Source organism: Bombina bombina, chromosome 1 (genome assembly GCF_027579735.1).
Source record: "Bombina bombina isolate aBomBom1 chromosome 1, aBomBom1.pri, whole genome shotgun sequence".
Classification (NCBI taxonomy): domain Eukaryota; kingdom Metazoa; phylum Chordata; class Amphibia; order Anura; family Bombinatoridae; genus Bombina; species Bombina bombina.
The window spans coordinates 495,790,243-495,806,874 of NC_069499.1; the positions used below are offsets into that span (position 1 = coordinate 495,790,243).

At 38.1% G+C, this 16,632-nt stretch overlaps 1 protein-coding gene across 1 annotated transcript in view; it reads left to right on the forward strand.

The window, feature by feature from the left end:
- The window catches only part of DNAH7 (dynein axonemal heavy chain 7), a 784,664-nt gene extending 773,743 nt beyond the window's left edge, over positions 1-10,921 (forward strand). The window contains exon 63 of the mRNA XM_053698573.1: positions 10,312-10,921. Within this exon, the coding sequence (XP_053554548.1) occupies positions 10,312-10,518 (207 nt within the window). The 3' untranslated portion in view covers positions 10,519-10,921. The remainder of the gene's footprint in view (positions 1-10,311) is intronic.
- Positions 10,922-16,632: the final 5,711 nt, after the last annotated feature.

Below are 16,632 nucleotides of genomic sequence, written 5' to 3' on the forward strand. Positions count from 1 at the left end.
ATGTGAGATGAGGCTCAGGCAGTTGTGAGAACATTCAGTTTTACTTTCGTTTTTGGATAACTGTGCAGCCTGTTAGATTTGGCATGCTTATTCAAGGAGCAGGGGCGGCCCTGCATGGCACACAATGTGACCGGGTGTGGTCTCGTTGATTTCCTCTTTCCTGACCATGCAGTTTACAGGAGAAGCGGTTTCTCGGTGGGGCCTGGGTCATAGGAGGTGGTGAGTGCCCCAGCCATTGGGGGTATAAAGGTGCCATTTATCTTTTTCTATAGTCTATCTTGAAAGTGCAAGCTATGGAGGACTCTGATATGTTAGAGGGTACTCCCTCTTTACCTAAATCTAATACATGTTTTTATTTTGAGGAGGCTATGGTATACCCGCCTGCTCAATTATGTTCCACATGCCTACTACACATGCAGCTTCCCATTGCACTGCTAATCCTCCTTCAGGAGGGGCCCTCTTTCTGCCAGACTTTACTGAACAGTTACAAATGGCAGTGTCTGCAGCCTTCAGTGCTTTACCTTGCACTGCTAAGCGCAAGGTCAAATATTGCTATCCTTCCCAGGAGTCATCTACTAACTTGTTAGATCTGATACTAGATTATTCGCGGATGAGGACACCTCTGATACTTCAGAAGAGGATCTTTCCGGGTCGGAATCTGCTGCCTCTAAACCTCCGGCTGTGGAGGAACCAGATTTTAGATTTAGGATCGAGCACTTATGATTTCTGTTAAATTAAGTGTTGGCTACGTTGGAGGTCCCGGATCCTAAATTACCAGAGGAATCTTCTATTCCTAAATGTGATAAGGTTTATGAGGAAAGACTTTCCCGGTTCCCGTAAAGATGGCAAATATTATTAAGAATGAATGGGAGAGACTTGGATCATCTTTTTCCCCTTCTTCCTTTAAGAAATTGTTCCCGGTTCCAGACTCAATTAGAGTTGTGAGGGTCTGTTCCTAAGGTGGATGGAGCTATCTCCATGCTTGCTAAGCGCACTACTATCCCGCTTGAGGATAGTTTGTCTTTAAGGAGCCCATGGATAAGAAGCTAGAAACCCTGTTAAGAAAGATGTTTCAGCACACAGGATATTTGTTTCAGCCTGCAGTGGCGATTGCTGCAGTGGCTGGAGCCGCTACCAATTGGTGCGACTCTCTATCAGAGATGATCGAGGTGGAAACTCCACTCAGCAAGATCCAGGAAAGAATTAAGGCCTTGAAGGTAGCTAATTCTTTTATCGGTGATGCAACATGCAGATTATTCGCCTGAATGCCAAGACATATGGTTTTTCTGTTCTAGCCTGTAGGGCACTCTGGCTGTTTGAAGTCTTGGTCTGTGGACATGACTTCCAAATCTAGATTACTTTCCCTTCTATTTAAGGGAAAGATTCTTTTCAGTCCAGGCCTGGACTCAATCATTTCCACGGTCACTGGGGGCAAAGGTGCATTTCTACCGCAGGATAAAAAGAATAAACCTATAGGACAGGGTCCTAATTTTCATCCCTTTTGTTCGTATAAATCCCAACGCCAGCAGCCCTCCGCGAAGCCTGAACAGTCCAAGGGAACTTGGAGACCTTCTCATCCTTGGACCAAATCCAAGCAGAACAAGAAGCCTGCCGAAACAAAATCGGCATGAAGGGGCGGCACCCGATCTGTTGCTGGATAGTGTTTAGGGCAGACTCTCTATTTGTGGAGGCTTGGCTGGGTGGTGACGTGCTAGACCCTTGGGTTCTGGAGGTCATCGCTCAGGGTTACAGGATAGGTTTCAAATCTCATCCACCCAGGGGCAGATTCCTCTTATCAAACCTGTCTTCAAGACCAGAAAAACGAGAAGCTTTTCTAGGGTGCATGAGGGATCTCTCCTCCCTGGGAGTTATTGTACCGGTGCCTCTAGTAGAGAGAGGTCTGGGGTACTACTTAAACCTTTTTGTGGTCCCAAAGAAGGAGGGTATGTTTCACCCTATTTTAGACCTAAAGTGCTTAAACATGTTCCTGTCAGTCCCATCGTTCAGGGTGGAGACGATAAGGTCTATTCTGACCTTAGTTCAAGAGGGACAGTTCATAACTATGATAGACTTGAAGGATGCTTACCTTCATGTGCCAATACACAAGGAACACTTGAAGTTTTTCTTTCTGGTACAGCACTTCCAGTTTGTTGCTCTTCCTTTTGGTCTGGCTACTGCCCCAAGAGTCTTTACGAAGGTTCTGAGGGCTTTGCTTGCGGTGGCGAGATCCAGAGGTATTGCAGTAGCACCATACTTGGATGACATCCTGGTCTAAGCACCGTCCTGGCAGCAGAAGACCATTCAAGAGCTCTTCTTCTTTGATCTCATGGATGGAAGATAACCTTAGAAAAGAGTTCTATCATGATGTGGAGCTGTTTGGGGTGCCAGGAAGGCACAGGGCCTGTGGACTTGAGAGGAATCTCTCCTCCCGATCAACATTTTGGAGCTTCAAGCAATCCTTAACGCTCTGAAGGCTTGGCCTCTTCTGGGTTCGGCCCAGTTTATTGTATTCCAATCAGACAACATAACCTCGTGGCTTACATCAACCATCAAGGAGGAACAAAGAGCTCCCTAGCAATGAGGGAAGTCTCTCGGATTCTGGAATGGGCGGAGGCCCACAACTGCTCGCTGTCAGCATTCCACATTCCGGGTGTGGACAACTGGGAAACAGATTTCCTCAGCAAATTATTTCATCCAGGGGAATGGTCTCTTTCCATCCCGAGGTGTTTGCGGAGATTTGCAACAGATGGGGGAGGCCGAAGATAGATCTCATGGCATCCCGACTCAATACCAAGCTACCCAGATGCGGGTCGAGGTCCAGGGATCCCCAGACAGAGCTAATAGATGCATTAGCAGTGCCTTGGATGTTCAACCTAGTTTACATTTTTCCACCGTTACCACTTTTCCCTCGGGTAGTGGCCCGCATCAAGCATGAGCAAGCTTTGGCTATTCCAATTGCTCCATCGTGGCCGCAAAGGGTGTGGTTCGCGGACCTGGTGGGAATGTTCTTATCTCCTCCATGGAGGTTACCCTGTCGCAGAGATCTGCTGTAACGGGTCCTTTTGTTCATCAGAATCTAGATTCCTGAGGCGGACTGCGTGGAGATTGAACGCTTAGTCCTAGCCAAGAGAGGTTTTTTCTGAGAGAGTGATTGATACAGGCAAAAAAGAACAGTTCTCCAAATATAAGTAAGTAAAGTGCAAGTGCTGGGTAAATATATATTGTGCCGAAACTAGATCAAAAAACGCACAGAGATTAGGGCGTTCAGTTCTCACTGTGCCTGACTCACCACTCCAAGGAAGATTGTAGAACCCAAGCCGGCAGGGAACTGTGGCAAGTAGCCAGCCCTACCCTTTATGCTCCGGTGATTGATACTTTCATTCAAGCTGGAAAGCCGGTCACGAGTCGCATCTATCATAAGGTGTGAAGGACCTACTTATTCTGGTGTGAATTCCCCTGACATAAGGTCAAGGTGTCCAGGATTCTTTCCTTTCTCCAGGATGGTTTGGAGAAGGGACTTGCTGCTAGTTCCTTAAAGGGACAGATTTCGGCTCTGTGTTATTGCACAAGAGGCTCGCTGAGCTTCCTGATGTAGTCTTTTTTTCAGGCTCTGCCTAGAATCAGGCCTGTGTTTAGACCTACCGCTCCTCCTTGGAGCTTAAATCTGGTTCTTAAGGTTTTACAGAAGGCTCTGTTTGAGCCTATGCATTCGGTTGACACATTAAATTACTGTCTTGGAAAGTTCTTTTTCTATTGGCTATTGCTTCAGCACGCAGAGTCTCTGCGATGTAAGCCTCCTTACCTAGTTTTTCATGCTTAGGCTGTTCTTCACACTGGGCTGGGTTTTCTCCCTAAGGTTGTGTCTGATTGCAACATCAATCAGGAGATTGTGGTTCCTTCCTTATGTCCTAATCCTCCTTCAAAGGAACAATTACTTCATAATTTGGATGTGGTTCGGGCCTTGAAATTCTATCTTCAGGCTACAAAGGATTTTAGACTGACTTCGTCATTGTTTGTTGTCTATTCTGAGAAGCGTAGAGGGCAGAAGGCTTCCTCCACTTCCCTGTCTTTTTGGTTGAGGAGCATTATTCACTTAGCATATGAAACATCGGGACATAAGCCTCCTCAGAGGATTTCGGCTCATTCAACTAGAACTGTGGCTTCATCTTGGGCCTTCAAAAATGAGGCCTCTATGAAGCAGATTTGTAGGGCAGTTACCTGGTCCTCCTTACATACCTTTTCAGAATTTTACAAATTTGACGTTTTTGCTTTGGCTGAAGCAGCTTTTGGGAGAAAGGGTTTGCAGGCTGTGGTGCCCTCAGAATAGGGTCCGCCTCACTTTTTACCCTCCCTCATTCAGTGTCCTCTAGAACTTGGGTATATGTTTCCCACAAGTAAGGAATGAATCTGTGGACTCTCCTCATATTAAGATGGAAAACAAATTATGATTACCAGATAATTTCCTTTCCATCTGTATGAGGCCCCTGTCCGCTTTCTCCGTTGTGCGGATCAAATTTTTTTGTTCTTCTGGCACCATTTATACCCTGATATTTCTCCTACTGTTCCTTGTTCCCTCGGCAGAATGACTGGGGGGGTGAGGAGGCATTTAAGCCTTTGGCTGGGGTGTCTTTGCCTCCTCCTGGTGGCCAGGTTCTGTATTCCCACAAGGAATGAAGCCGTGGACTCTCCTCATACAGATGGAAAGGAAATTATCTGGTAAGCATAATTTATGTTTTCCTATCCAAAGGGTCTTTAAAAGAAGTACTGTCTTGCAAAGGGATAGTAGTATGCTTAGTAAGTGTTAATAGCCCCATCAACCTTGGGCAGTTTCCCATAATTTAAAATTGTCAGCAGGTAAGGAATATAACTTTTTAAACCTTGCAGAAGGATTAAAAAAATATGGTTTAGCCAGGGACGTGCAGTCACTAGAGGCAGGGCTTCACCTCTCATATGGGCAAAAATATATATTTTTTATTGGCTTTAAAAAAAAATATTGCATTTTTTTTCCGCCCACAGCTACATGTTGTGCAATTGAGAGGCACAAGCAGGTCTGCTGCCCTCCATTACACTACATGCTGCGCCACCTACTGGATGAAAGTGGTTAAGATCATTGCATGGCCCATAACTGCTTATTTGAGGCAGTCCTCTTTGGGGCTGACCCAATCCAGTGAGAGGCATCAGTCAGGGGAACTTAGGGTTGGGGCTGGATGTTAAATCATATAAAACAAAACAAAAACGGAAAAAAACAACTTTCATTTATTTTGTTGCTGCCCTGTGCAGCTGCCAGCTTTGTTTCAGTCAAAAATAGAGTTCTGTACTTCCCCTCCAAGTGCAGTGGAATGTGCCACTGTCACTTCCTTACAGAGCAGGAAGAGATGCAGTGAGCAGTGTTTTAGCCACATTTTATTGAAGTGCTGCAACCTTAGATTTTGCTGAAAGGGATTCTGTTAGTGAAAATTATAATTTAATGAATGTGGTTTAGTGTTTTTTTACTCTTTTACAGCAGTTTAAGGATTTTTTGTATTTTGTTTACTCAAACTTTACACCCACTACCTAAGCAGCTTGCCTCTGTACTCCACAATAGTTTATAGTCTTCACACTCTTTCTGAACTTATGAACTCTCTGTAGCTCTGCAACTGTGTTTTCTCTCATTATCTTACTATTATGCTGTTTGTATGGATGAGTTGTTATTTGACCAGAGTAAGCTAGACCAAAATTCATGGTAATGTAAAATGAAACCAAGCAGTTTAGAATGAGTTATAGCAAATATTCTCCATGGCTCCTGTAGCTATAGTATTTCATTTAAACCAGAGATTCATTAGGTGTATGTTGGACAACCCTGATGTAGACAACAAATAATTTATTAATGCTCCCATTCATATGTGCTGTTCTGTTTCAGATATTTAAAACAGATTGTAGACTATTAGCATTTGATAGTCACTTAAAATATTACTTAAACATTCAGTGGTGCCTCCCCCATTTCAGTGTTCCCTCTCTCCCCCTTCTGTGTCACTCCCCTCTATCTCATGTAGATATAGTATTTCATTTAAACCAGTGATTCCTTAGGTGGATGTTGGACAACAAATAATTTATTAATGCTCCCATTCATATGTGCTGTTCTGTTTCAGATATTTAAAATAGATTGTAGACTATTAGCATTTGATAGTCACTTAAAATATTACTTAACAATTCAGTGGTGTCGACCCCCCCCTTGTGTCTCTCTCTTTATGTGTCGTTCTCCCCCATGGTCTCTTTCTCTCTCTGTCTCTCTTCCTCCCCCTCTGACTCTCTCATCCCTTATGTGCCTCTCTAATCCTCTGTGTGTGATTGTGTGTCTTTCCCCCTCCCTCTCTCTCTCCCCCCCCCCCCGAGTGCTTTTCTGTCTACCTTTTATTTATTTAATTAATGAATTGGTGGTGCCATCTGAGGGTGTGGCTTTATTTAAAGAGATGGGGTCAAGCACCCCACCATCTTTAAATTTCACCAGCCAACACTGGATCAAGACATTTTTATATTTACTGAATAATGAAGGAATCTATAAGCATAATTTGCAGCATTAAAGTAAAAAGTATGTTTTAAACATATTTTAATGGGCCTGGATTTCTAGATTTCATAATCAGAGCAAGCATTTTGTTATCTGGCAAGTGTTCTGTTACAATCCTTTAGACTAAAATCAGATGTTTACTAAGTTGACCAGTTTTCCAAGACACCATTTAAAGGGACATGAAACCCATATTTTCTTTCACGATTTAGAAAGAGCATGCAATTTTAAATAACTTTCCAATTTACATCTAATATCTAATTTTCTTAATTCTTTTGATATCCTTCATTGAAAATAATATCTAAATATGCTCAGTAGCTGCTGATTGGTGGCTGCACATAGATACTTAATGTGATTTGCTCACCCATGTGCATTGCTATTTCTTCAACAAAGGATATCTAAAGAATGAAGGCGTATCCTAGCCAGTGCCTCACCAGCCTCTGACATCACTGGTTTAGACCATTCCCTAAAAACCATATCAGAGACAACATCAGGGATAGGAAAAACTTGAGCAACAGTTTTAAACACTGAATTTAAACGATTTCCCATCACAAACCTTAGAATCCTTAAAGGGATATGAAACCCAAATGTTTTATTTTATGATTCAGATAGAGCATGCAATTTTAAGCAACTCCTATTAATTTTTATTAGTTCTCTGGGTATATTTATTTGAAAAAGCAGGAATGTAAGCTTAGGAGTCAGCCCATTTTTGGTTCAGAACCTTGGATAGCACTTGCAGGTTGGTGGATACATTTATAATATATTGCAGCTGTTGAAAATTGCATTGCAAAATTAGCTGCAGAGGGGGAAAAAAGAAAATTTATTCAAGAGACATTTTCAAAACTTGTTTGTTTGCTCTTGGTCTAATATCACGTAAGGTAAAAATGTAGTAGTAAAAAGGTGCATTGCTCACAAGAACATCTTATATTCAGCTGTCACAGCTTTGCAAACCAGAAAAGGCTAGGGGATGGAGTTGGAAAAAAATCTCAGATAGTTAATGTGCTGCCACGTTGCGGCACAGCTCCATATTTGACAGTTTTCTTTAAAAAGCACTTCGCTCTTGCTGCACTCTTAAGGAAAACTTACACAGTGCAGCCACATCACAGCACTGTTTGAAGAGAACAGCCTGATGTGGAGCAGCGAGCTTAAAGGGACATGAAACCCAAAAATTTTCTTTCATGATTCAGCAGAAGAGAAACTAGGTTCTAGCTGTTGATTGGTGGCTGTATGTATGTATATATATATATATATATATATATATATATATATATATATTTATTTTGAATGTGATTGGCTCACCCATGTGTTAAGTTAGAAACTAGTAGTGCATTGCTGCTCCTTCAACAAATGATACCAAGTGAATGAAACAGATTAGATAATAGAAATAAATTTGAAAGTTGTTTAAGAAAGAAAAATTTTGGGTTTCATGTCCCTTTAAGGTTCCTGCATGTGTTCTGTTCTTTTTCCAGACATGCTGCATTTTCTGTGATGCCGGCTTCTTACATCACAGCATGTTCTGCCTTGGGGCTCATCATTTTAAATATTAAAGCACAAAATACGGATTTTAATGTGTTTATCTTTATTTCATTTAACCCAAAACTGTTGTCTCTAGTTCAAATATAAAAGTGATTACTGTAAAAATCTTTTTAAAATCTAAGGGTGTTATGTTCAAAGTCGGGATCATTTTGGAACCCATATGCAATTATTGCAAGACCCTGATTAAAATCTCTAGACCATCTAAGCTTGATCTTCATGTATTTCTGTCTCCCTATAACAAGATAGGTCTTTAAATTCACTCACTAGATCTTTCTTGCATAGTTTGATCCATTTCAAGTTCTGCTTTAACTAAAAGTAACATTTGTTTTGTTCACATGCAAATTAAAGTTTGTTTTTTGTTGGATTGTTGTGCTTGCTGGATAGGACATGAATGGACAGTGAAAATTGTTATATTGTACCTGTTCAAAGTAAATATATGTCTTAATAACTTTATTTTGTAGCCTTGCTTATAGTTATCTGGTCAAGCCATGTTCATTTAGCCTTAAAGGGACACTCTACACCAGAATTTTAATGTTTTAAAATATAGATAATTCCTTTATTACATATTCCCCAGTTTTGCATAACCAACACAGTTATAATAATATACTTTTTACCTCTGTGATTACCTTGTATCTAAGCCTCTTCTGACAACCCCCTGATCACATGACTTTATATATTGACTTACATTTTAGGTAATTAGAGCTGTGTTGTGCTGATAACTCCCCAGGCATGAGCACAATGTTATCTATATGGCCCACATGAACTAGCAGTCTCCTGTTCAATAACAATTTTAGTGTTGACTGTCCCTTTAACATTAAAAAAAAAGGAAAATATAAATGGTAAAACTAAAAGCCTGTTAGGAGGGAAAGGATAGATATATATATATATCTCTCTCAAAGTACAGTCCACGAGACTCAGCGTCTCTCTCAATCCGTAGTATCGGAAGTGAACCCGCACCAAAAGGTCAACCAAAGACCTGGAGTCCCGTAGCGGTGGCATCAAGCCGCAAGTATCCGTAGTAGAAAAGAGAAAGCAGGCACTGCAAAATGGAGTATACAATAAAATCCTCAAATTTATTAGTATACGTTAAAACAAAGGGACAGACATGCAGGATGACAAACAAGGCAGATCACAGCATAACCAGAGGGTGTAAAACGCATCAGATCTGCCCTGTCCGTCATCCTGCATGTCTGTTTTAACGTATACCAATACATTTGAGGATTTTATTATATACTCCATTTTGCAGTGCCTGCTTTTTCTTTTCTACTACAGATACTTAAAGTAACAGTATACACTCATTTTCATATAACTGCATATAATAGACACTACTATAAAGAATAAGATGCACAGATACTGATATAAAAATCCAGTATAAAAACGGTTTAAAAACTTACTTAGAAGCTCTCAGTTTAGCTCTGTTGAAAAGGCAGCTGGAAAGCCCACTACAAGTGGTAAATAAGACACTCCCCCCCTTTCTTTTGCATATGAAAAGACCCTTTACACAAACAGGAGCAAGCTGGAGTAGGTAGCTGACGGTATTCTCCTAAAACTTTGGGGCTTGGTTAGGAGTCTGAAAATCAGAACAATGTTATTTAAAAATAAGCAAAACTATACATTTAAAAAAACAATTATGGGCTGAATAAATAGATCATGTACAAAACATTTATGCAAAGAAAAAAATGTGTATAATGTCCCTAATTTTCAAATGCTGTGTGGTTTTGGACTTTTGTAATAAAACATCTTAATAATAATAATAATAGATGTCTCTAAATTAGAGAATGTAGGCCCTTTGTGAAAGAAACATCTTTATTTTAAAGCAAAATAAATTCCATCAGGGACAACAAACACTAAACAAATTCTAGATAGAATAATGCAGTCAAAGAAAGGATTAGTCTGAGAATAACATGTAGATGTATTTTTTAAAGTTTCATTAGCTGTTTAAATATTGACAAAATGAGGTAAAGTTTTAGTGTCTATAAAACAATGGGAGCTGCCATGTTGTAACTCAGGTTACTTTCTCTGCTGTGGCCAATTAGGGACAGTTATAGATGACTAAAGTGTTCTGCACTTTTCTAACAGGAACTGAAAAGCTTTCAATTTCAGAATGGATTTACATGAAAGGGGGACAAAATAAATAATGAAATATTGCAGAGTTTTTTTTTTATATATATACGATTTATCATTTTATATTACCATCTCAAAGTGTCTAATGTCCCTTAAATCTTGTCTTACAGATGTGGTTAAAGCCATGTAAAAGATCAGACATCCCTCAAAAACAGTGTTACCTTGCTCCAGTGTACAAAACCAGTGAAAGAAGAGGCACCTTATCCACAACAGGACACTCAACTAACTTTGTGATTGCAATGACACTCGTAACTGACAAACCAAAGGAACACTGGATAGGAAGAGGTGTTGCCTTATTATGTCAACTGAACTCTTAATCTGAAAACTGCTGAACACACGTAATATTTTATAAGCTTCTTTATACCAAAGTTGCTGCATTGGCGTTTAAGTAAACGGTAAAATAAAAAAAGAAAATGACTGTGGACTTTGATGATTTTATTTTACCTCTGACATGTTTATAATGAACAATCTGTACAGCTAATGAATTCAGTTCTATTGACAAGAAACACGACTGCTGATCATTTTAACAGGATGACAAAATTGCTTTGAACTAAACATTTTCTAAAGGGTATGCAGGCAGTTCTGCCGTTATAACAGATTACAATCACATTTACAGACAATGATAATGAGAACAGTAATTCATTGCATCTAAATACTATCTGTCAAAGCGCGACAATGAAACAGTTACAATGTGAGCGACATTATTTCAATCCGATGTCACACGGTGACAACAATGCACTACAGGCAGCATTAATGACCTCCAGAGAAGTTAAACAATGCTCTCATGTAAAGAGTCATGGAATGTCGGAGTTGTATACATTAAGTACAGCAAAGAAGAAATCACAATAACAGTGACAAGTATTTTAAATTGAAATACTGATTATAGAAATTTAGCAGCAGATATTAACGTTTTCATGTGAAAACTTGTAAACACAAATTCAGTTATACAGAACATTTTGTACCCCCCCAAAAAAAACAATGCAAAACAAATCGTCAAGCAATATTGAGAAAGGAAAACAAAAATATGATTCTAATGAATAGTAAATGAATGTTTTCCTCATTTTAGCTTTAATACGTTAAAGACCCGAGAGTAAGACCTGCTGCACCATTACATCTATATCATGTTCTATTTTACACCACTAACAGGACATTAAAGACCTCGTTTTTGTGTAAAAACTGCTTTGCCCCACACTCCCTAGAAGCCAAAACGCTAATCATTTTTTCCAATGCTGTAAATAGTCTAAACCATCTATTTGATGTGGAACCTTTGCATGTTACCAAATGCGATTTTTGGCCTCTCTAGGGAATGGGAACAAGCGAAAATTTGTACATAAAAGCAAGAGGTGTTTAATGTCCTTTTAAAGCCAAAATGTGATTTCCCATAGTTGAATGAAAGTAAAACACCACTACAATATTTGACTATTTATGTTTTTGCTGTAAAACACAATATTCTTACTGTAGAATGTATGCTTATCCCAAATACAGAGGCTGGAAATCAAATTTTGTATTGAAAGTACGCCGTAAAGCCCTAATATTAAGGAATTAGGTTACAAAATAGTTTTTAAGTGCAGCGCAAAATATGACCCCACTCTTATGGCCTCTCAAATTCCTATCTCCTTCCTAGATAGGGAAACGGCGTACTGGACAAACAATGGTTAAAGAGGGCGCTCTAAAGCAAAGAGAATATTTCACTACTATGACTCTTCCTCCAGTTATACTGTGTCTTAATATCAAAACCAACTTAATATATAGAAAGACTACTTCTAATTCGATAGATAATGATTTTTCAAAATGTATTTAATATTTCAATTTAATAATCAGAAACGGTTAAAAATGGAAATAAATGCACTTACAGTACTTTTAAGAAATTCATCAATAATTCTCAGAAATTCCCCTAAAAAAATGTATTTGCTCTAGTCAAAGTTCTGGAGATATTCCTATATTTAAGACCGCCAAATCCTTGAATATTTCCAAAGGTGAGGGTTGTTTTCAATTGTATATAAATCTGTAGACACAATGTATCAAAATATTTAAGGTATCAAAATATTTCATATCTACAGGTCCGTTAAAACGGACAGAGGTACTAATATTGAGACTGAAGTGAGTGTTAAGACATACAAAACTGTGTTGTCTTGATGCATTGTGTCTACAGACTGCAATTTTATACTGTATATGACTTAAAAACAGCCTGCAGCTTTGGAAATAGTCAAGGATTTGGTAGTTTTATTTTATGATGAACTGTTAACAGAAAAAATGAACATTTGGTGGTTTATATTTAGGCTCCGAATTCTACTATTAGGTTGGGGAGACGTCCCTATGTTATTCATTTGTATTTAATTTTAGTGTTTAAGTTGGAACTCATTTTTTGGAGTAGTTTTTAAACTGAATATATGCTGGGGAAATGTGCAATACTATTTGAAAGTTTCTTGAATATATACGAATATCCCCAAAACTTTGACTAGAGAAAATTAATTTTATTTAGGGGAATTTCTGAGAATTATTGATGAATTTCTTAAAAGTACTGTAATACCCGAGTGCATTAACTTCCATTTTTAACCGTTTCTGATTATTAGTTTGAATTATTATTTAATACATTTTGAAAAATGATCAAATTGGAAGTCTCTATATATTAAGTTGGTTTTGATATCAAGACACAGTATAACTGGAGGAAGAGTCATAGTGGTGAAATATTCTCTTTGCTTTAGAGCACCCTCTTTAACCATTGTTTGTCCAGTAAGCCCTAATAGTAGACAATCATGGAGATATGTAGTAGATTCACTGAATATTGCATTAGATTTAGGTTACAAAATGTGACTTGTCTATGTGGCGTAAGTACACATTTTATAGCGCAAAAAACGTGTTTTATGGTGAATAAAATGTTTACTGTTAATATTTGTACTGTATACATCTAATATAATCAAAATGTTCTCCCAGTTCCATGACCCCTCCTCCTCCATATGGCCATTGGAACAGCTGATCACAGTTCTACTAATCAAAACTCATACAACTGTCCAAACTCGCAGGATCTTGCCTTAGCAGCATAATGATTCTCTGTCAGTCGTGCACAAGAACATTATACTGGTATCCAGCCACAGAAAAAAGCTTAAAAACAGCAGCAGCAATTTGGCACTTTAGCTGAGTATATAGATTTGTGTATTGACATGATAAACATTTTTGTTATATTGCATGGTAGGAAAAAAGTGTCTAAATTCACGTTGCATGTTATAATAATTTGGAGTTTTTTTTTTTAAACCCTTTATGGGTGTTATTATGCTGCTCTAATATTTGTAATCCAATTTCATTATATTTCAAATATTATTTTGCTTCTAGCATGGCAGTTCACTAAATGGGAATTTATTTATCCTACGCAGAGGCATTTAAAACCAATACAAACTCTTTTAAAATAGGGAAAGAACGAAGATTTAGAATGAAAAGATCAGACAACCAAATCTCTTCTAAAATATATGCATTACATAGCTTGCTCGCTCGCACAGTTGGGTCTATGCATCTCACTGTGTGATGTCCTTTTAGAGCATGCATCTCACTGTGTGATGTCCTTTTAGAGCATGCATCTCACTGTGTGATGTCCTTTTAGAGCATGCATCTCACTGTGTGATGTCCTTTTAGAGCATGCATCTCACTGTGTGATGTCCTTTTAGAGCATGCATCTCACTGTGTGATGTCCTTTTAGAGCATGCATCTCACTGTGTGATGTCCTTTTAGAGCATGCATCTCACTGTGTGATGTCCTTTTAGAGCATGCATCTCACTGTGTGATGTCCTTTTAGAGCATGCATCTCACTGTGTGATGTCCTTTTAGAGCATGCATCTCACTGTGTGATGTCCTTTTAGAGCATGCATCTCACTGTGTGATGTCCTTTTAGAGCATGCATCTCACTGTGTGATGTCCTTTTAGAGCATGCATCTCACTGTGTGATGTCCTTTTAGAGAATGCATCTCACTGTGTGATGTCATTTTAGAGCATGCATGTGATGTCATAAAATGAACTAAGTGTCTAAATAGGGGATGAGATGGAGTAAGTTGCTGGTGAACTGAAATGTCCTCAATTTACCTAGATTCACAGCTCATTTACTGCATAGTGGAAGGATAAACAAATGTACAGTGAAAACTCATTTACAGATAGGGGTTGTCTGTGATGGTTTAACAGAAAACTCCTGTATTTGATGCCATTACAAAATTTAAAACTACAAAAAAAGGCTTTAACACTCTGGAATGTATTTTATATCTATGCATTTCAACATCAGAGTAAATATTTTCTTTAATTTGGCTCAGGTATTGTAGTTACTGGTGTATATCTTTACATATAAAGTTCTGGGTTTGAGTAGCCAATTGCTTGCATGACTTTAAAAATTGATGACACAAATGTGTTCTTTTACAAATGTGGGAAATTGCAAAATCCTGATGTTAAAGTGACAATAAACCCAACATTTTTCTTTCATGGTTCAGATAGAGAATACAATTTTAAACATTCCAATTTACTTCTATTATCTAATTTGCTTAATTTAATTCTTTAGATATCCTTTATTGAAGAAAAAGCAATGCATATGGGTGAGCCAATCACACAAGACACATATGTGCAGCAACCAATCAGCACCCAATAAGCCTATCTAGATTTGCTTTTTAGGAAATGTTAAAGAGAATTAAGCAAAATAGATAATAAAAGTAAATTGGAAAGTCGTTTAAAATTGCATGCTCTTTCTAAATCACGAAAGAAAAAATGTGGGTTTCATGTCCCTTTAAAGTTAAAGGGACACTGAACCCAAATTGTTTCTTTCATGATTCAGATAGAGCATGCAATTTTAAGCAACTTTCTAATTTACTCCTTTTATCATTTTTTCTTCATTCTCTTGCTATCTTTATTTGAAAAGCAAGAATGTAAGTTTAGAAGCCGGACCATTTTTGGTTGACAACCTGAGTTGTTCTTGCTGATTGGTGGTTAAAATGTCAGCCACCATTAAGCAAGTGCCGTCCAGAGTACTGAACCAAAAATTGGCTGGCTCCTTGGCTTAGATGTCTTTTTCAAATAAAGAAAGTAAGAGAACAAAGAAATTAATAGGAGTAAATTAGAAAGTTGCTTAAAATTGCATTGGGTTTAGTGTCCCTTTAAGTTCTCATATATGAAACGTAGGGGAAAGTCTGGTTTGAGCTCTCAAAAATTTAAAAGCAAACTCTGCACAGCTGCTGCCCCCCATAAATGGATTTTCAGTTAAATTAGTGACTTGCAAGCAGCATGTGCTATTTAAACATTAAATATTTAGCTGCATGGGAAAGGTTTAATTATGTATAGTAAAACAACTTTGCAATACACTTGCATTCTAACTGGCCTCATCACAGGTGATAAAAATACAACAGAACAGGTTTTATTAACAAAATGGTAGTGGCCAGCCTTGTCTACTCCAGCAACAAGTATGGATTGGATCCTCCATAAAAACAGCAAGTGGTGGGTGAAATTTGGCTATTGAAAAACAATTGCATAAAACAAGTTGTAACCTGTTTTAATATTGAAAATAAAAACCACCTGCAAAAACATTACTTCTACTATTAAAGTTCTCTTAAGGGGCAGCCGAGTGAGCGCATTCGGCTCTTGTCAGAGAGAGGTTTATTTGTGTGAATTTGTGCAATAAGATTTGCATTTGCACAGATCTCAGTGTGTTGCACTTTCACAAGAAGAAACCCATCTCCGAAAAGACCCGAATGCTGCAAGCGGCCGCCTTTTTCCTCAATCAGCAGAAACTGCAGAATGCACATCTCTAATACCTACTAGGAGTGCCCCCCCCAACATTTGAATTAATTCAGAGGAAGGGGTTTAGTCCCCAAAACATCAAGTTTAGCTGCAGATGTTTTTATTTTTTAAACAAATTATATGTATTGCCCCCTTTGTTTAACATTTAAACTAAGCTTTTTAAAAATATACCTAAAAATTGCGCTTTTTTAATTTATTTTTTTATTTATTACAACTTAAAATCCTGCTTTTTAATCACCTATATATATATTTTTTATTGGTCGTCACAGCTATTTGTCAACATTGCCCCTTGGTTCTACTACAAATCTAAGCCCTTTTATAGAAATATTTAAATTTTTCATTTGGTATTTGCCAAAAGTTTCTGCAAAAGAAAAAAAAAAAGAAAAATATACTGGTAGGCACCAATTAGCTTGCTTCCCACTAAATCCTACAAACAAATAGCTCACATTTAATGCACAGGCTAAGGTTTTTATGAGGGAGCAAACCTTTAGTACCAGTATAATGCACAATCAGTGCTAGGAAAGAAGACAACATATAGTTAAATAGTTATGACATACAAATATTGCATTAGTTACAAATGGCTGTTTAAGGGACAGTCTAGTCAAAATTAAACTTTCACGATTCAGATAGGGCATGTAATTTTAAACAACTTTCCAATTTACTTTGAT